Below are 22,193 nucleotides of genomic sequence, written 5' to 3'. Positions count from 1 at the left end.
GGTAAATTTAGACCCCTAAGTCAGTGTTAAACTGACACGCCCATCAACATTTCCAAAATGTAAATAGCCACTAGATGGCAGTAGATGACTAGGATTTAAGTAGTTGATTGGGCACAAGTCGGTGGCAAAAAGCAGAACAGGCAGTAAAATTAATTATTAAAAGTAAGAACATAGAAATTAAATATAAAAAACAGCTTAAAAAAAGGATGAATGCAAAAATGCTTATCAAGCTTCTTTACAAAAATGACATACAAATCAACACCTCCAATAGTTTGTATTGATTCTATCAATCAATATAAATTGCTTGTTTCACCTCAAGAGTAAAAAATATTTTTTTCAGCCCTCTGGCAGGTTGGACAGTAAAATATCCTGAGTTTAAAAAAAAAATAAAATCATAAATTAAAACTTAAAAAGAGATTAAAATACCACTGAAGTGAGGATAAGAGAATGAATCATCAATCCACCTAAAATTGAAAAATCTGTTTTTAGTAAATAACTCTTATATGAAATACTTGGATCTGTTTAAACATGCAGCATTGAACGTTAGTCCAGCCACCAGAGGCTCACGTGTGTGTGTGAAAAAGTCAAAGGATGGGAAAGAAAATCAAAAGTGACAAAGCAGTTTTGATTTGATGATGAGCTGGAAGCTGGTACAAGCTAAAAACTGGGGTCTGTCATCCATCTTCCAATCAGCTGTGTAAGAGATATTACCCTGTTATACATGTCAGTCAGTGAAGCTTCTTCAGCTATAAAGCATTGCTCTTTCCCCCTCCTCTCCTCTTAAACATAACCCATTTTTCCTCACATGTGTTTAGTCATAAATCATCATATTATTTTAAGATTGCAGTCTTAAGAGATAAAGCCCAATAAGGCCTATATTGCTTCCTTCCTCCCTCCCTCTGCTGGGGGAGCCAAAGAATGGAGACAGGAAACAGAAGCGGCACTCAAGGAATTTCTTTGTTAAACTGCTGACCGAGTAGCACTTCATAATCTCTTGATGTAGTGCAGTACTCACAAAAAGTACTTCTTTTCCCTGAACTATTCTATATTAGATCACCTAAAACCACAAACTCTAATCAGTCTCTCTGGAATTTTATGTGACAAAGTATTATAGTAGTAAAATAAAAAGAAAAGGCTCCCAAAGGTTTATTTGTTTTGCTTCATGATGCCTATCAAGCTTAAAGGAGTGCCATATATTTCCAATCTTCCTTTTCCCCTGATTACTTATAAATATTTAGGAGAGGCATTAGTTAGATGGTGGCAAGGGCTTCACATCATCTCTGGAAGATCCGCTGCAAAGGTTGCAGAATCTGTAAAGTTAGTCATCCACTTTAAAAAAACAAAAAAACAACAATATTTATTTATTTTTGGACAGAAGGAACATAACCATTGCTAAAAAAAAAAAAAAAAAAAATTGCTACAAGCCACATTGTGGAACCAACAAACATCAAGAAGATGATGCTCTGGTCGGATGAAAACATCCTTGAGCTTTCTTGTCTGCAAGCAAAAATGCTGTGGATAGTCAGAACTAAAACTAAAACTCATCTTAAATGCATTCTGTAGGTAGCATCAAGCTGCGGGGATGTTTTTCCTTTTTCTATCATGGACAAAAAAAAATGCTCTTTATGGGAAGACGGATGAAGCTAAGGTCAACCCAGGGAGAAAACTTTTCAAAGCAGCAAAAGGCTTGATGAGGGGAACCCTGTATAGGCAGAACTGCAGTAAAAATGTCTAGATCATTGCATTTTCGTGTGTTATAATGGTCTGTTAAAGTCTTTACCTTAATCTAAACAAAAAGTAGAGATTCATAGCTCTCCATTTAATCTGACTGGCAATCCTCCAGGCTCTAATTGTCCAGAGCTGGTACAGACGAGGTATAAGGACATCAAAAAAATGCTGCAAAACACCTTCAAGATTTCTAACACAAATTAAGACAATGTGAAAAGAGTGTCTGCAAGGTACAGTAGTTTCACATATAACAAAAAACACAACAGCAATGATACCTTTGTCTATCTTTAATTGAAAAATATAGGTTAATTTGGGTAATACAGGGAAAAAGGTTGATATACAGCACAGACAACAACAGTAAGGCTTATTTAGATAATTAAAACACAGTGGCTCATTTGAACAAAATGAAAAAGACCACATTACATTGTGTAGTGTTTAACTGATAAATATCAGTAATACAAGTTATGTTGAACCTTTTTTCCTGCAAGATATTTGCCATTTAACTGTCATTTATTTTATTTCTTAAATCTTTTCACTGTGAAAGCCTTAATTAAGATCATACAAAACAGGCAGGGATTGACATTAAACAGTCTCCCAAAAGGGAATTTTTTTTTTTTTGGCCTTGATTATCATTATTTGGCACATCTGTCAGTTTTAGTTAAGGCAGAGAAATCAATCTGCGCAAGTCAGCCTGAGCCTTTTGGATCTAATGATGCAAGAAGTAGAGTTGAGCTGCAATGACTGTGCAACTTACATAAAACCGGCAATCTTCTCCTTAATGCTCTTGCATCTATTCGCTGGCTGAGGGTTCTTTTTTATCCTTCGTTCAAACGGTGACAGAAAAGGGGAGGGAGGGAGACTTTTTCTAAACAAAAAAACAACTACAGATACTGGTAGTGTATGGTTTTCTTTCACGTTCCAGCACTATTTTGTTTTAACCATGAAGCTGTACTCATCTGTTAATTAATGAGCATTGCTTTGTAACAAGTCAGTAGCACTGCAGTCAGTCGGATGCTAAACAAAAAAAAAAAAAAAAGGAAGGAAGGAAGTGGTTTTTATCTACTCTTCAGACAAGTTGAAAAGCCCCACAACGTAGAGGGAATGCAGCAGGTTTGTGTTGATGGAAATCATTTTGAAAGAAAACTCCACATGTTCAATGGAAATAGAGATAAAAAGACAACCAAGAATGTGGCAAACGCTACTCTTCACCCCCCCTGGTTTCCTGTGATAACAAGGTTCTTTGTAGTGAGCCCAAAGCATCACTTTAAAGCTTCCCCCCTGACCGGGTTGTGCTCTGCATGGCATCCACTAGACTAACAGAGAAGAATTTCGGTTTAGGCTTTATGGTCCTGCAATAAAGTCGGAGACAGTTGCCTTCAGGCAGCATTGCAGGGACCCTGAGTTACATAACTGAGAATAAGGGTTAAAAGCCTGACAGATCTGTGGCTCTGCCATAATATTTTCTGATGAAAGGGGCTTGATGCTGGGCCTTGCACTCCAGTCACAAACACAGCTCCCTTTATTGGGACAGAACACCCACCAGTAGTCCGCTTGTGACAGAGGCCTTCTGTTCAGCTCAGGCCGCATGATATCCCACAGCCAGGCAGCAAAAGCACAATCAAACAGAAAAAAGAGGGGGGTGATAGTGAGAAAATGAAAGGCTGGGTTAAGTTTTTTCCCCTTCAATTAGTTTATTTTCGTTAACCAGAAGTCACTGTTGAGTTCTGGAAAGGTAGCTATTTAGAAAGTGTTCCCAATCCATTTCAGTTATGTCAGTGTTCAAAAGGTTAAGGCGCTCTGGTGAATGGAGTTGGGCACAACCTAAAAGGAATAATCACACTTTCTTTACTGAATGTTTCTTGTCCCACCTCCCAAAGGTTGGTCATTTTGAGTCTGTACTCTTATACGTGGATTTCATCGTCTTCATCCTCCAAGAAAGAGGAGAAGTTGCTCTCCTCCTCAGGGGGCGCGCTGAATGTGGCGCTGTCTGTGTCTCCTGTATAATTCCGGTAGTTTGGCTTCTCATCTGTTGCATTGGAACCAGAGCTCGACATAGAACAGCTGTCCAGGTGCTGCAGGTGTTTGGGAAGAATCTCAGGAGTGTAAGGACCTTCATCTTCGGCTCTGAGATCAATAGAGTGTGGCGGATGTTCCGATGCATCTTTTTCTGTCTCCACCTGATGGTTTTCCCCCTCATCCTCTTCCCTCTCTTTCTCGTCCTCTTCTTCACAATGGTTGATCAGCATTGGCGAGCAATGGCCCTCACTGCTCTTGCCCTCCTCATAGCCAAGATCATCTTCCTCCTTTTCCATCACATCCAAGATATCATTAAGCATAGACGGTCCCAAGTCAACGTGGAAAGACATGACTGACTCAGCGTGCTTCATTCCACCGCCGTAGTGAACGGAACTTTCCGGCAACTCCGTCAATTCACCAAAGCTCTTTTCTTGCAGCTCGAGTAAGTTCGCTGCTGCCGCAGCACCCTCATTGTCCGGCTCTCCATGCTGCTTAAACGGGCTAGAGGACAAGCTCTTTGACACAAGGCTGTCCCCTCTGTTTTCATCATTGAGAAAAGGCAGGGACATGGCATTTTTAACAAAGGTTGGGGACCCTCCAGGAATCATGAGGCGATTATCGTTCTGTTGGTCCACTCTGGTCACAGACTGAGAGCGCTTGCTGCTCCTAAAGGTGCGGGCCAAAAGGCCTGGCCGAGGAGAGCGGGGAAAGGAAGCCGTGTCAGGAGAAGGTTCCCCAGAGCGTGTGCTCAGAAACGACGTATCTCCAAAAGCGTCACCACTGCGACCTACATGCATAGTGTGACGGAAATCTCCAAGGGGTGCGCTGATCATCTCCCTGGTCAAGTCCATACGTGAGCGACGCTTTGTCTGGGAGGAGGTGGAGACTAGTTGCTTTAAGATCGGCATGGTGTCCTGTAGGTAGAAGTAGCTCAGATCTTCAAGCTTTTTATGAAACAACGGTGCTCCTTAACTTCCGTCAGGGTTCAAATCTAAAAAAAAAAAAAAAAGACAAAACAAAATTAAAAAAAGGAAACAGAGAGAGAGAGATTGCTGCTCCAATCAATGGGAGTAGAGGTAGAACCAATACAATATCAGTACTGGATTCTATCCAGATATTTTATTGGATGTTGAGCCTGAGATCTGTTCACCAGTCCATTAAATTTTGAATACTGATGTTTACTGATCCAATGTAGACTAAAATTAAAAAACTGGATAACAAAGAGTTTCAGTTAATAAATGGTTATAAGAGCTTAGATATATCAAGTTACCTGAAGTGTAACTCACCCAATGTAAAAATATAACCCCGCCCCAAGATTGTATTTGAAAAAAATGCAAACAAAGCTATTGGCGCCAAGAGACCCTGGGGGATAGGGATAAGTGTTGGGATGAACAATAGAGGTTAGTGGTGGTATGGTCAGGACGAGGTAACTTAGACATGTTGAAGAATGGAGGATGAGCAGAGTGATGCTGGTAAGCCTTCAATTGATCTTTTGAGGTAGAGTAGTTTTCAACGTCTCAAAACTGGAGAGGCCTTTAGGATCCATTTGGCCGGAGCCTCATTGGTTTGAGCTACTTGCTTCAAGGCACTGAGTTAGCAATGCCTGAAGCCGGTGTCAGAGCAGAGTAAGCCAGAATGATTTGCTTTGGAGGTGCGTCTGAGTGACATACGTTTATACCTCAACATGGGGCTTCAATGATAAAAGCTTGTAGAGGTGACAAAAGTGTGAACAAAAAAAATACAATTTGAAGCAACTGAAAATTTCAACTGCAATAGCCACCATTCGGCCCTAAGCAACAAGATGTTTTAAAAACTAATATAAAAAAAAACAAACAAGGACTCACGGAATTGTAACTAAATTTACAGTAGCATTAACAGTCATCCCATAGGTCAGGTTTCTAAAGTACACTTTAAACTTAATAAAAATAAGTTGATTTGGGGATACGCTTTAAGTTTATACATTCTAAGGGATGTTACAGAGATGCAGTCAGGAGACGGAGAGATGCAGTCTGCTCAGAATTATTTTCTTCTGAAATTTTTGTCAAGTATCAACAATAATAACTTGCAATGTACAAAAACAACAAGTAATGTAAGCAAGAATAGGAAAGCTAAGAGTATTTTTAAAAAGCTGTTATAGTCTAACAATTATCTTTTAAAAAGCATACAAGCTATGGAAATTTTGGAAGTCTGTTTGGAATCTTTGACGCAACAAAGGAATATTTAAAAGCTAACAATTAGAGAGGCAGAAAGACTTCCATGTCAATAATTCTAAATGTGCAATTGTGTGTTAGTGATTTCCCCATATTGATATTACACCAATAGATTGTGTTAGAAACCGCATTATGAGAGACATTACATGGTTTTATTAAAAATGTTTTAAATGTTTTTCAAATGTTTTTATTTTTTCTGACACTGTGTTTTTATGCTTTTGTACAGTGACCTTGATTGTCCAGAAAGGCGCCTTTTTAAATAAAATGTATTATTATTATTAATCATTTTCATGAATGATGGATTTATCAAATGCTGAATTGTAATGGTACTCTCACACCAAGCCCAGAACCTGTAAAAAAAATATGCCAGTTTGGTTTGTTTTGGCATGGCTGACGTTTCGCTAGAAAGCTTTCTGGTGAGCAAAAGTAATTTGCAAGGCAGGCAAATTCGCACACTGGGCAAAAGATCCAATACGTCATCAAGTCTGCTGGTTGTTGGTATTAACTCAACATGGCAGAGATGGAATCTACAGAGTGAGACGTAGTGCTGTCCTCAACAAAGCTGCCAGCGGTGCCCAGGAGATCCTACATAGATGCTTTTAGTTCAGAAAGTCCAGGAGCTATGACTGGATTAGGGCCATCTGAAACTCAGACAATAACACCAGTGAAATCAGAACATTAACCGGCTATTCGGGGTGGCTCTGGAAGAGAACAATGAGACATCAAAGGAGGACAGCGGAACATTAGAGAAGTCTGCAAGCAGAGAGCTCCAGAGCAGGCGGTTGCTGTTTTCTATTTTGGAGCTACATCATAACTAGTCTTTCTAGGGCTAAATTAAAACTGCACTTTCAAAAAGGCACTGACACCTCTTAAGTACATTTCCGACTCAATTCTTTGTCAACAATTTATTCTTTATCTTCCATTATGATTAATAAAAATTGTCTCTGCTGTGCTCCTTCATCCTACATCACAACCATAACAAGTCTTTGATTGGTTTTGCAACACAAATATAAACTTGTATATCATTTTCCCTGCCTGATTAAATTTAAGACCTTTTTAAGAGATATTTACTATGCAAAGAAGTGTTATTTAAAGCCTGGTTTAAAGAATAGTCTCATCAAGGCAAATGAACTTGGTACAAGCTCAGTGGCATAAGCGCCTTTAGGGGAAAGTAGCTTTCATGAAAAAAGCAGAAACGCATATCAATCATCGTTCTTATATGTGGAAACTATTAAATGGTAAATGGCCTGTACTTATATAGTGCTTTTTCAGATCAGGAAACTTGACCAAAGCGCTTTACACTACATTCAGTTTTTCGACCATTCACGCACACACTCACACACTGATGGTGGCGAGCTACATTGTAGCCACAGCTGCCGTACACTGGCGCCCTCTGACTGCCATCAGTAGACAATGCAGGTGAAGTGTCTTGCCCAAGGACACAATGACACTGATAGCCGGAGCCGGGGCTTAACCGCCAAACCTTTGATTTCAGGGCAAACTCCTACACCCGACGTCACTGTCGTCCCTTTATTAAGTTAAAATCTGTTTCCAGGTATATAATAAAATATTTGTAGCATGGAAGGACATTCACATCATGTGGGAACTGTCCATTACCAACATTCACAACGTAATAAAACTGAAAAAGTCAGTAGCCTTTTCTTTCTACTTTATTTGCTTATTTCAATGTTTACAATAACGGATTATGGGTTCCGATGCATACTTTGTAGATATCTTTTTAAAAAAATTATACGACTGAAGTTGTGGACCAAAATGCTTCAGTGTAGCTGGTAGTGCCTGATTTGTCTTACATGTACTTAAAATGAACAAACAAAATAAAAATACTTTTAAATGAAAGTGCTCAAGAGAAGAACCTGATGTTCTAAGGAAATATTTGAATTTTTGAACTGGATCAAATCAAAACCCCAAAGTACTGGACTGATGCATTTCTAAACTGCTGAAAAACAAACTTACATATTCAGCCAGGATCTTCAACAACAAAAAAGCTCCCCCCAACTGCAAGAATTGGAGCTAAAAAAACAGCCGAATAATCACTAGTAGGGCTCCCCACTCATTGCTTAGAAATGGCCACTAAAAGGCAGTAAAGACATGGGAGAGCACCACAGGATTTTATGTGAAAACAGCATTAGAAGTGAGAGAAAAACACCAACCACAGACCTAAAGGAATCAGAAAAGGATAGCTGAGGGCTACCAGGAATTACACATTTGCAAGATGAACTTTGACTGCAATCCACACACAAGTTTTCATTACTATTCATATAAGGACTTTACATTGACTTAAATTCATTGTAGTTAATTACTATTTAGGTCTAACCCTTACATTTACCATAACCCTTATTATAAACAGTATACTCCAAACCCAGAACTTAACCTACAGTTAACCTACACCATATATCAAAATGGACTCTCTAACAGAAAAAATGTGTCCAAGTACATTAGGAAAAGCCTTTGGTCCTCAGAAAATTAGTAAATATGCCAAAAAAGGTCCTAAATAGGTAATATAAACAAGTAAACAAACAGCAGGCGCATACACACTGCCAGAAACACACACCCTCCCACCAAATTAGCTTATAATACGTAAATAAAAGTCAATTATTCGCTAAAAATTCAGATGACCAGAGGGATATTTGGTAAAGAAAAAGCAAATATGACCCGAGTGGCACATTAGCAGTTTGAATAGATGGTGTTTGCAACACATGGCAGAGATGAGTTGCTGCAATAAAAATTAGATGTCAACACTAATTAGATTTTATAACTAGGAATATAGTAGTTATTGACTACAGCCTGACTACAGTGCTACAAAGAAAATGAAGAAAATTTGAAATAACAAACGTTGAATATTAAAGATAAATTTTTGATCATGCTCCTTATGAATAACTTTGCATTATGTGCAGATTCCAGTAAAGCATCCAAATGTACAGGCCTTGCAAATGCATTATTACAACTTCAACTTTTCACACTGCATCATGTTACACCGACAAACATGGATAAGAGTATGGAATGGAAACCATAGATTGTTTTAAATGATGAAACTGTCTGAAAAGTTTTGCATGCGTCTGTTTTCCACGTCTCTGCTCTCTAAAACTGTATAAATGCAATTGTACCTCGAAGGCATAGGAGGTTTTGCAGAAAATATTAGAGAACAAAGAGAATCCCCTAAGACCAATGAATATATCAGACAAGTCAGAGAAGAAGTTTAAACGGCTTACTTTATAATGTCCCAATGAATAAACAACATCCCAAGCTTTGAACAGCTCACTGACAACAGTAATTGAAAGAGAAGAGCTCACAATGTATTTTGAACTCCACTAAGAAGCACAACTCAGTGTTGATAATCAAATGCAATCTCAATGAAATGAGGTTTCTGACTGTAATTTGGCAAAATGAGAAAAAAAGTAAAAAAAAAAGTATGGCAATTCTTTTTAGAAGGATATTACGATGTGAAATATGACAGAATATGGTGACTTAAATCAAAAGACATAGCCTACATGTTCTTGTACCAATCCTCTTCTTAAACAAATGTGTAAACCCCTTGAGGTTTGAGCGACAGCTTAAGGAAAGTGCTTATGCATTATTAATGGCCCTGACAGAGGAATCGTCACCACAGGCAGCCAGCCAGACACGCGTACTTCCTCCCCCTTCACCTCTTCAGATGGTGAAACAGAGGACAAGGGCAGGGTTTTTCATTAATTATCCTACAGTGAAAAGTCAAACTAAGGTGGAAGATCAAATGCAAGTATATCCCTTCAAAAAAACTAAAAACTAAATTGCATGTTTATCATGTAAATGGGAAATCTGAGCTAAAATTTCAGCTTTTAGTGACAGCATTTTTATCCTAAAGCAATCATAATAAAAAAAGTAATTAATCAGTACTCATTCTGGATATTAATAAGATTTCCAAGAAAAACAAAACATGGATTTGTTTTTTTGAGTAATTACCATCAAGAAACTGTAATGTGGCAGCAAACATTTTAGTGCAATGACCTCTTTCTTTTGTCCCCACCCCCTCGCTGCTACCAGCTGAGCCTCTTTTTCTCTTCCTGTTAAGGCAGACACCTGCTTCAGTTCCCATAGAAACAATCTGCTGCAAGCAAGCAAGCGGCAGCATTTCCTGTCAGAGGTTGCAGAGGCTTCAGGCCTCATCCTCAGTAAAGCAAACGCAACATACCTTCTTTTAGAACGGCATTGTCTCCATCTATGTTTGCCCTCGCGGAATTAATTAAAATGACAAATTAAAACAATTTTTGACTGAGCCTGAATCACGATATGACAAATTTTCCCTAACCTGTGATGACTTCACTGAGAAACACAAACATCATTATTTATATTACAGACATGTTTATTATTAAATCAGCTCATTCTGGTGTTGTTATGGGAAAAATAATGGAGGGGTTATTTTTTCACACCCAGCAACAAAAGCTGTTTTTTCTTTTTTAGGTAGTTTCTCTTGGGTGGCATAAAAGGGAAAAAACAAAAAGCTGAGTAAATGAGCGGGTACAAGGGGAAAACTTGCCTCCCACTCTTCCTCCTCAGCCGCAGGCCAAGATCAAGTTGGAACGCTCAATGAAGCCTATTGAAGGAACATTCTGGCAAAAAAAAAAAAAAAGTAAACTCATACCACCAAGGAAGCTGTTTTGCCAGTTAAATCTAAACCCCCTCCGGAGGCTATGCAGCACCACATTGTCAGACCTGTTGTAGCTATAATATTTTTGAAGTAAAACGGGCATCTACAGCTAAACACGTGAGTATGGGAAAAAAAAAAAAAAAGTTAAAACAGTGAGGCTGGAGAAGACAGCAGTAAGCGTGGGAACCTCTGGGTAAAAGCCTTGGGAGTTTAACTGGGGGCTTGACTTTATAAACAGACTCATGGTCCAACTGCAGAAGAATGTGTGAGTAAACAAACTCACACACACACATATGCATATATACATACATAACTACATATATACACATACATGTGTATATATATAGAGTATATACATACACATATATTTAAACATACAATTTATTGCATTAATAGTGATTAATTGACTATTTGAATATAGGAATATAGGGGAGTGTGGCCTAGTGGTTAGAGCACTGAGCTTGGATTCAAGAGATTCTGAGTTCAACTCCCACTACCACGGACTGCCACTCTGGGTCCATGAGCAAGTCACTTAACCCAACACTGCTCCCTGGGCGCCACACAATGGCAGCCCACTGCTCCCCAAAGGGATTGGTTAAATACAGAGTTCATTTCATTGCTCTGCACTAGTGATAGTGCAATGACAATAAAAAGCTGGGAAAAAAAAATCTTCAACTAATTTAATAATCGATTAATAGTTAACTGAGAATAGACACTGTAAACATGTCTTTAGGTGACAAGAGTCACCCACTTAGAACAGCAACAATGCCAAGATTGTAAAAAAACATGTTAACATTTTGCATTTAAGAGAACAAAAAAAAAAAAACATTCTCTATCCAGAAACCCTCAGAATCCCTGGTTTAATATTGTAAAAAGTTTTCTTTAAAGAATCTTTGGCTATCATTATTAATCGAAAAACTAATTGACAGATCAATCTATTTACAAAATAATAGCTAGTTGCTATATATATATATATATATATATATCCCCATTTGCATTTGCAAGTTCTATTTTCTATTTTTAATACACTGCTATATAAAATTTGTTATCAAACCAAGATTCACTGTTCTTAACAGCCTTCTTTAAGTACACAGCGCTGAATTTTGCTTTAATTCCCTTTCAATAGACCTACAATTTATCTTGGTATCTAATAGTATATATATATTTTTTTTAAAGCAAACTTAGATGTGAGAAACGTAACCACATCGTGAAAAAAATCTAATTGCATGAAAACATCTTAGCGAAGCAGACTTAAATAACATTTTTGCAAAGAGATGTGAATTGAAGCGACACAGAAACCTTTTTGGAGTCATTCCTAGTGTTCTCATGTTTAGCACGGTCTCTGTTTATGCTTGCGCTGCTGCTTTCTCACTCAGCATCTGAGAAGTACCACATCCACATCAAGGCAGTTTAGTCAACCTCGTAATCTGTAGTAATTATTCAGAGGCTCGATTCTGTTTTTTGTTTCTGAGAAGCTTCACTGTCAGAAATGGAAAGACACAGATTGGCCAGAGTCTCCTCAACACACACGTATGCATGCATGTATGTATAAAATAATAACCCAACACAATTTTGTAAGGCAGCTCTGTAGACACAAAAATCACTGAGCCCCTACTATTCCTTGCAGCTGCTATAAAAATTTTAATTGCTGACAATCACTACATTCTTGGCTATGCATCTTAAAGGCAAATGTCAATGCTGATGATAAATACAGTACGTCCCATACTTAACAAACTTTTAAGGACTGCAGGAACCTCAAGGTTATACACCAAATAATCTCGTACCAGCTCATGCTTAACCTGGCATAGACACAACTGTCATTGTAAATGCAGCTAATGGATATGTATTCCTTTACTCCAGATGAATAACTTCATTATCCTCATTTCCCCTGAACTGTAACCTGCATTAAAAAATATTACAGACTATATAAAAAAAAAAAAAAAAAAAAAAAAAAAAAAAGTACTGCAGGAACTAACAAGTAAAATTACTAATAAAATTATTTTTTTTTTAGTGGACTGGGAGTTTACAGGAATATTACTACCCCCCTAATTGAAAATGATTTTACCACTATGGCATTTTTTTAAAAGACATCACAACTTATAACTTCTAATCAATACTCTCAGACAGACTGCTCAATACTAATACACATGATATCACTCCCAGATGAACGCTTTAACTCTTAAAAATGACTTATTGTCCATTTCCAGAATGAAATACTGATGCCTTGCCTGTGCACTTTAATTTATCCTGTGTATATTTTTCTGCTGGGGGCAAGAGAAATGCCACATTAGTACATCATCTAAAATCACTGACCTGAATGCACAATAGCATGATCTCAAGCTCAAATGACATTCAGGGGGGTTGGCCTGTATGAAGATTGCTGATAATTCCTGAGCCTGCATGCCTGCCTGAATCTTGTTTTTTAGTGATTGTGAATGTAGAAAACTGTTGAGAGCTACAGCAATGTTTAGAAAAATGCTAGCAAAAACACGAACCAGTAATTAAGCAGACAAATGGCTTCTGTAGATGGCATCTTCCTGCAACTCATTTAGCAGCCCTGAATATCTCATTTAGGAAGGAGCGGCCATAGGACAACCAATGGAAATCCCATTATCTCTCAATCACACTAAATGGGAACAACAGACATTAAGCAAATGATACCCTTGAGATGAATACAGCGGCGCAATGGTGGTCTATTGAGAGTTGACAAATCAAGCCCTCCCTCTCCAATGAAAGACAAGTTTAAATTTAGTGATTATGCATCATTTTAGGAATGAAAGAAAAGCATCTCATCTCTGAGCATTTTCTTTTCTCCCACCATATCAGCTCATGTCTGTTCATGGAGCTCAGACGACAAGACAATCCTCTGTATATTTAGTTACCTTCCTCAAGCCCTAATGAACTCTTAATTTATCTGGGACATATACCTCTTGATAGTAAAATATCCAGCAGCAGGCAGCAAACTATGATATCTTATAAGCTAATTAGCTATGAAAAAATTAACAGTTGAAATCAAGAAATGCTGGAGCTGCAGAAAACTTTTCTTAGACAAAAAAAGGGGGGGGAAAAAAACTGTCCAGGACACTAAAAACGCTTTGAGCCATCTGCGACTTTGAACTGGATGACAGTGGCACAGAGACACACTACCAACTGAACAGTTGGAACAGCTCATTAATACTGCTGAGAAACAGATAGACCTGCAAGGATTCAGGCACCCCTTTTGCCCACTTTTTAATCAATGATCTTAGGTCCAAGGATTGTTCGCAAGACTGTGAGCAAACCCAGCTACCAACAGAAAACCCACAAAAGCAAATATAGCCAAAACGTGCAAGCCGCACAGACAAAACACCTGCACTCGACCAAGTCAGTGCCTCACAAACCCCCCCCGAAAAGCATTTCCCTCCGTCTACGGTAAGAGGAAATACCTGTTCTCCTAACTGAGACAAAAAAAATATATATATATATGCCATTTAAAATCAAACGTGTGTATTTTCTTTCACCGCTCATGTACACCGAGGAAGCTGAAGTAAGGCAGGGTTTTATGCTAATGTTTGCCAGACTCTCGGTAATAACAGCATTCTGCCAGGGATAGTGATATACATGTAACTACATTGACATTCATGTTGGAGATTTCCAAATCTGACTCCATCCTAAGGTTAGTGAGGAGAATATTTGATGTCAGCACTAGGGCTGGAAGGAGATTTTGCTGCATGTGATGTCCACACATTAAAATGTCACAATGTAGACTCTTACAACAAAACAAGCTGATATTTGAAGGCAACAAGACTTTTGCTCAGTTTTTTAAAGACTTTTCTTTACCTATCCAGCAGTCTTTTGTCAATTTTGTTTGCTCTGACCAAAGTGAGGTGTCGAAATGTCTTCAAAAAAACTGACCTAAAGTCCGGTTGCCTGCCAATTTTAGCCTGCTTTGTGGTTGCCATGACCTGGATGACTGAGAACTTACACAGGCAATATAAACTCTTATTTTGAGGCATGAAAGGGAAGTTGTTTTTGGGTTACCCATTATTTGACTTGTCTGACACTGACTATAATCCTACAAAGGTTACAGGGATTTTTAAATTACACTCCCAATGCTGTGGTATTCTGACTGAAGATTTCCATCAAAGGGAAAATCTCTGCGTATTCTTACATCGGTTTCCTGCAGAGAAACTGCAGAATGTGGTTAAGAAAAAGGATCTTTAGAATTCCAATGTCATAAGCTGTGAAAAGATCAATTGATATCCAAAAATGGAAACGCATATATGCAAAGTGCATATCCCTGCAGTCAGATACTGTTGTGGCAGAATAATTTTTTTTTTTTTAGTAGTAACGGTGATGTCTTGCAATCTAAGTGTATCATGACAACCCCAGCAAGCAGCTCTGACTGGATAAACTGTTACTCTGTAGCAAACAGGCCTAAAGCTAGCCAGTTAGACGTGTATCAACTGACCTCTAAGACCTGAGTGGAGATGACTTGTCTCTGTTCGGTTTGCAGCCAACAAAGCCTTGAGACATGACACTCCATCTCTCTCTCTGCCTCCTCCTTCCATCTCCCTCTCCGTCATCCTCGGCCGCAACGAAACTGACAACTTCTTCCACTACAGACATGAAAATCTGACAGTGGATGAGGATTTTCTATTCCTGCTTGTCGCACTAAACAACAAAATGCACTCTGCATGTTAAACCAGACTGATGGGCATCACCTTTATGGCCCTACAATGGCTTTGTACTCACAAACAAAGCTTTACATTCCAGCTCTGCTATTATCTCTGATCAGAATTTGGTGTCAGGGTCAGGCTACTGAAATTACAGCCATTATTGTTGAACATTTGCGTCATCTGTTAAAATGGCATGTTCTCTGAAAATGAGTAGCAGTTGGAGTCAGTAGAAATTATTGGCAGCACTCTATAGTGTTGATTGCCTCAATATAGTGAGAGGGATTAAAAAGTTCACACTGGCAGCATCAATAAAAGAGCATGCCAGAAACAACCAATTAAAGTTATCTGGACTGTTTTAAATAATAAAGAACAGCAAAACCCCTCCAGATCTGGAAGGTCAAAAACCACAATGAGGTCATCGATCTACTTTTCTGCAAAAACACAGCCAGGCGATCAAACAAGCAACTGACAATGCCCACAGAATGATAAAAATATTGCCAATTAACATTGGGGCACAGACAATGTCAAAGCAGGAAAAGAAATATAACAGCCTCCCATAAGGTTTGCAAAAATATAAATGTCCACTTTGAAAAGTAAAAAATGTTAGCGTGCAATCTCCACAGGAAGGGCTGGGAGAAAACGAAGCTACAAACCCTTCCATCTCTCCGGAAATCAGCCTGCCCTTCCTGACCGTGCCCAGTGTAAACAAGAATTTGCTCCATCATTGTACACTACAGTAGGGCTGACCAAACAAACAGCCCATATCTCCGTCAACACTCACTTTTTAATAAGCTGCAGGGATGAGAGACTGATGCGCAGTCATCAACAGGGTACAGAGCCTCCTTGGTTCAATTTCATATAATGTTTTTTTTTTTTTTTTGAAGAGAAACATATCCGGATCCTCTTTGTTAGCCAAGTACCCCCACCTGATGAAAGATTTAATTTGTGGGCTCTATAAAATGCTGCTGAGAAAAAGTGAGGTTTCAAGAAGCCTAAGCTCAATGATACAAATGATGCAGAGGGAAAACCCATGAGACTTCAAAAGCTTTTAATGTGTGTGAGTGTTAATGAGTGTAATGAAAACAAAATACAAATTCAGAAAAGACACCACAGACCGATGAAAATGCATCCACAAAAACAGCTATAGAGGGCAAAAAAGGAGAAAAAACATTTCAAAAATGATCCAATTAGGATGAAATGAAATTAAATTTGATTCCTGTGTGACTTTTATTCTAGGTCTGGAAAATATTATCTTGAACCGCCATAAGGATGGAGATCTTACAAAAACACGACACCACTGCTTCAAACCATCCAACTGTTTCTGAAATAGTAGTCATTTTGCAGCTAGAAAGAAAAATATGTGCTTGCTTTCCACTATGTTTTCATTTTGTATACCTGTTGTATTTTAGTGTTCACAGCAGCAATTTCTCTTATAAGTTGGAATTTCAAACTAAATCAAATCAAATCAAACTATTTGAATCACACCAAGGCACCATTTGGTGTCTCAGAATTGGTGTCTCTTAGTGTTTTCAGTCTCTAAGGCTACTATTTTTTATTCTATTTTTTTCCCAAGATGGAAGTCACTAGGGAAGACTGCAGGGTTATAAACATTATTATTATTTGTAACTCTAAATCAAGCCACATTCAAATTTGAACATGGTTGTTTACTAGATAGAATGTACTAGTAAATAACTAGATATATGTACGGGATCTAAAATTTTGTTTTTTTGTTTTTTAAGTAAAAGGTTTTAACAAATTAATACTTCCCAGAATACCAGATCAGTAAAATAGTATAGGTAAACACATCCATTTTTAGAGCAATAACATGCTTCTATTTGGTGATTACTTATGCAGCAGATAATTATTATTTACAAAGGAAACTTGTGTAAGATACAGCCCTCCACTGTTATCTGTTCTCTATGAAAGGTACTGAGAATAGAACATTTCTGGTTAAATTACCGCCTAAAAGAAAAGTAGAGCAGTGAAAACAATAACAGAAATCATCAATTACACATAGTTTACTTGAACCACCAACATTTTTTTGTTTTTTTGTGTGTATTAGTTTACCAAACTAGAAATGCAGAGCTATTCTATTCTCAGCATCTCTTGAAAACAGGGATATTTTTAAATTTCCATAAAACAGTGCATGCACAAACACTTGTTACACTTGTTAGAGTGTGTCTAAAATCAAAGTCACATGCAGACGGTGCAACTGAACAAATTTCTAGACTGAATGAATTTGAAGTGGCGTCTCATGTTGAAAAAACTAGTGATGTCTCGATCTGATAATATCGGATATCAGTCCAATATCAGAAAAAAAAAAACTAATATCAAATTTTAACGGGCGATACTTTCAAGTTTTTGTAACTCACTGGTTAATGTTACATGGATCACTTGTTTTCATACCTTTTAGTTACTTTTAGTGGCAATACTTGATTAAGTCTTTTCTAACTTTCTGAAGTATAAAATTAATAAGAAAAGTCAATGTGATTTGTAATAATATCAGGTCAATATCGATACAGGCTAATTAAAAAATTGCAATATCGGTATTGTATTGGAAATGAAAAAGTTGTATAGGGACAACCCTGGAAAGTACAGCCTAAAACAACTTTTGTGAGAGGCACTGCCAAAGTTCTCTTGGCGTTGCCATATTGGAATAGTGACGACTTAACTACAACGCTGTTAACTTGGGAATATTGCAGTTCTCAACTTCAAAGGTTACTGGAACACAAACAATACATTTTTCAAATCTCAAAAAGGTTTCTAAACACCAAATAAACATGTGCCTATTTTGATCCAGTAAGCTTACCAAATTTTTCTATATATTCCATCCATCCATCCATATACATTTAATCATACCAAATTGGTATGAGAGCCCGCTGCATGCTCAACAGATCTTCCCATGGACAACCAACAACATTTTCTTATATATCAAACCCAAAATTTTTTTAGCTTTAAGGTATGGTGGAGGATGTTCTTTTTCCGGTTGGATCATCAAAATAAGTGGTCCTACTAACTGTCAATCATTCTACTAGTATGTTAACGTAGGACCATCCTATGTGCTCGCCCCCATTTTCACTTACCAGTGGTGAGTCTGACATAATGGAAATTTTTTTTTGGTAAGCTTGTATGAGCGATGCAAACGGCAACTTTTAAACAGAGCGTGCACGAGGAGAAATGGATTCATGCATACTCTCGCACGCGTGTATAATAGGCGTTCTCTCTCGGGAGTAGGTGCAGGATTGTGAATGTGCATAATTTATTTTATAGTGGAGAGGGCGGGTATTTCCAAAGATGTGTGAAAATACTCCACTATACCTTTAAGCATTTTAAGAAGTCCCTATCATGCTATCAGTTTAACATATGATGAATAGTTGTTCAGGTAATTTTTTCTGTAAAATAAACCAAATTATTATTGAATCAAACGCTGAATGTAAGAGTAAATTACACCCTGTGTCAACATTATGAATTTGGTAAGTTGGACTCCCCTTGATGTCAAAACAGGACATAGGTTTTATGACTAAATTGTTAAAACTCTTGAAAAATAGAGAGCAGGGAAACAGAATCACTCAATGTTACCACATTATTGAGAAATAACATGTCTTCTTAGTACAGTGCAGATCTGTTAAAAAGCTAAAATAATCAAGTTAAAGAGTTTGTCAAGTAAATCAGTAAAGGACAATGGCCTTTTTGCATTTGTCTATCCCTTCAGTAATCTGAAGTCCAAGCAGAAAGCACATCAAGTTAACAAGGAAATGGGACAGCATCAGAGAAGAAACATTTCCTGCAGCCAACAAACTCAAGCACAAAGGGTCATGCTGGATCAACCAAGACAAATAATGCAGTCAAACAAAAGATGCAGGAAAAAAATCACAGAGGATATTTGATAGCATTATTGTCAAAAGTTGAGGAATGTCTTGGATCAATAAACAAACTAACTCCATGTCTGAAAGATCTGTAAATGCTTTTTTTTTTAGAGAATTGGTAAAAACTAAGTCTATGAAGGACTTTAAGAATGGCTATAAGCATAGCTAGTCAGTATAATGATCCCCACAGGAAATTAATCACTATCCACAAATCCAAGATTTAAAAAAAAAAAAAAAAGAAAAACAACAGTTTACATTGGTATTTCCTGGAATGCGAAGGGGCTGCTGAACAGGACACACATTAATTAAAATGAGTGCACAAGCTGCACACAAGTTCAGCCATCAGTGCAAGGCTATTTTCTGAAAATGACTGCAAACAATAAGGCTGCACCCAGCAGCATTTCTGATATACCGACTATGTGCTGATTAAAACGGTAAACAGAACAAATTTGCTCATGTTTGTAAACACAATTACAGTTAGTTTGTTTTTTGTTTTGTTTTTTTCCAGAGAAATGAGACAACAGAAGGCTGTCTGAGTTGTGTTGCCTGAGCCAAAAGACCTGAGTAGTTGGCGCCATGTCCTATTTTACCAGAAGTATAATAGCCGCTACATTCTGGCACCAGGCTTCCTGTTTGCAATTGGATGCTGTGTAAATTATGAAACACAGAGAGCTGAAACTAAGAAAGCTGGATATAAAAAGGTTTCATTTGTTTCTAAAGGCATTCTAAGGACACTTCTGAGAAGAGCAAACAGCCAGACTAAGCCACATAAATCTCAGGGATAATGTGGGCTTGTTTGCCTAGATCCATTAAAGTGACCCACTCGATGTGACATCTCAGCAGGCCTCGGCCTGTTCTGGTTGAAGCAGGTCGAATGTCACATTTAGAGCAGTAAAAACAAAGATGAACCACCCAATTTGTCACATAAACAGAGACGACCGTTAACCTCATGTCCTCGAACAAGTGAGGTCTTGTTGAGATGGCAATGAATAAGTAACGACCTAAAAACTTGAGCCTGGTCTTTTTACACCATTCAATGAGCTTATAATTTGTCACAGTAGGCAAGAGCCAGTTACTTGCAATGTAATTTTCCCCAGTGGTTAACAGTAAATCATATAACATTGGTCAGCAGGCTGAAGAAATGCCCCCACATAGGTGTTTGGAAATATTACCAGACTTATTTGGCCCATATTAAACAACATGACACCACAGCCAAAGTAGGGTAAGAAATGTTCCGCTTACAGGTACAAAATGTAAGAAAGATCAAATTGCAGTGTGTGGGTGACTAACCCAAAGTCTAATGGTTGCAATTGGAATCACAACAGCATGATAAGTGGTTTCTATTACGTCTGAAGCAACTTTAAGCAGGTGTGACTACATCAAAGCATAAACCCAGAATGGTTAAAAAATAAACATCCAAAATTAAGCAAACATTATAGGTGAATTAAAGCTGATAAAACAAATAAACTTTATGGATAGTGTTATAACAAAGCTATTTTGGAAGAATTTTATTTTTGCAGGAGTCATTTATACTTTCCTGTTTAAAACTTGTTTGTTTTTTAGTGCAAATAATGTACAGCTGTGATACTTTTACTGAAGGTGATTATGCATTAAGAATCATTAAGTAACATTGATCTGGGAAGATAGAAATAAACTGTACAAACTGAAAAGATCAAGAGGAAGCAGAATATGATTTTTCTCTTTCTTTAATAAAAAAAATGCTCCTTCATCACTGAATGCAAAGCTGTTGTTCCTCCACTTCCTAAAGTTTACCCTTGTGTTTCAGAGCACAGCCATTTCACAGGAAGTCGGTTTATAAAGAAACATTTTTAAAGTAATAAACAGAAGGTAAATCAAATAATAAAAGCATGATTTTTTAATTTTATTTTATTTTAAACATGTTTGATTACAGCCAGATCTGCTCCCTCCTCCAAGATCCATAAAACTAAACTAAACCTATGTCTCAGAGCATTGAAAAGGTAACCACTGACTGGTTAAAGGCCTGATCATGTTACAATAAAGCGCTGCTGATTCTGGGTGGGTCACAGGCGGAACAATAACAGCTGACCATCAGCAGCTAATCAGTAGGAAGGACCAGGATCAGATTTATCTGCACACATTTAAAAAATATATTTCACCTTATGAGGATTGAGGTGAAATTGCAACAAAAGCATGCAGGCTTACCGAGCATCCCATTCATAAAACAGCTGGTCTTTCACTCCTAGGCCCACCCTGCATGTGTGTGGGGGGGGGACGCTCCTCTCATTGAAACGTGAGGCGCTCAGATGTGCGCTTTGTACTCCAAGCATAGGACGCTCGTTTCGGTTTAAATGATACAACAGAGATTGTAGAGAGGCCGTCCCCGCATCCTCACAAACGATGCATCTGCTCTGAGGCTCAGGAAGTCACTACAATACCTCCTGCTGTAGCGTGCGTGAATGAACACGCCCTCTTTTTTCTGCGTCCCCTTAAAGACGCAGAGCGCCCCTCTGCTGGCTGGAATCAGCTGGAGGCGCGCGCGCTCTGTCAACTAGAACCTACAGTCTATCAATCAGAGGCGTAGCCAGAAAGTTTTTATAAGGGTGGTCAGGCACTAACCAATGTATACTGAGGGGTGGCCAAAAGTTGATAGGCACGAGAACCTCAGGGTCAATCTACACTTTTCCAACAGCAACAACCACAATGTCCGTATTTCTAAAAAAACACTAACTATAGTTCCCTACAGCCTTTGCTAACAAATAGATGCATATATTTAAACATCTGTCTAGATAAAAGATATATTGGATAAAGTTCTTTCAGGTTTGAGTTCTGGAGCGAACATCTTGTCCATCGTCATTACTCACACTGCAAAAAAAGGAAATCTAAATAAGTCATTTTTGCTCAAATTAAGTGCATTTTTTCTTGAATTGAGGAGGTAAGTGCGACATTTAGCCAATGGAACAAGACAATTTACATTTAAAATAAGAAAAAAACAATCGCTTTGTCTTATTTCAAGTGTATATTATCTAATTATCTTATTTTAGGAGTAAAGATACCAATTCCATTGGCAGATCATCTTATTTACCTGCTC

The 22,193-nt window shown here is 37.9% G+C and overlaps 1 protein-coding gene across 2 annotated transcripts; it reads right to left on the bottom strand.

Moving 5' to 3' along the window:
- Nucleotides 1-2,000: 2,000 nt before the first annotated feature.
- LOC107098451 (cdc42 effector protein 4-like) lies at nucleotides 2,001-21,561 on the bottom strand. Of its 2 annotated transcripts, XM_015396159.1 has the most exons (3): nucleotides 21,308-21,561; nucleotides 10,489-10,561; nucleotides 2,001-4,735 (listed from the first exon to the last, which is right to left on the bottom strand). In XM_015396159.1, exon 3 carries the CDS (start codon nucleotides 4,650-4,652, stop codon nucleotides 3,630-3,632), a length of 1,023 nt encoding a protein of 340 aa, XP_015251645.1. In that variant the 5' UTR covers nucleotides 4,653-4,735; nucleotides 10,489-10,561; nucleotides 21,308-21,561; the 3' UTR covers nucleotides 2,001-3,629. The 2 variants fall into 2 exon arrangements, with proteins under 2 accessions (XP_015251645.1, XP_015251644.1); XM_015396158.1 differs by lacking the exon at nucleotides 10,489-10,561 and having other exon boundaries at nucleotides 21,308-21,560.
- Between the last annotated feature and the right edge of the window lie 632 nt (nucleotides 21,562-22,193).

The sequence above is a fragment of the Cyprinodon variegatus genome, unplaced genomic scaffold (genome assembly GCF_000732505.1).
Source record: "Cyprinodon variegatus isolate N-32 unplaced genomic scaffold, C_variegatus-1.0 Scaffold778, whole genome shotgun sequence".
NCBI lineage: Eukaryota > Metazoa > Chordata > Actinopteri > Cyprinodontiformes > Cyprinodontidae > Cyprinodon > Cyprinodon variegatus.
The sequence above is the reverse complement of the archived record's forward strand: the minus strand, read 5'-3'. Positions and strand labels throughout refer to the sequence as shown.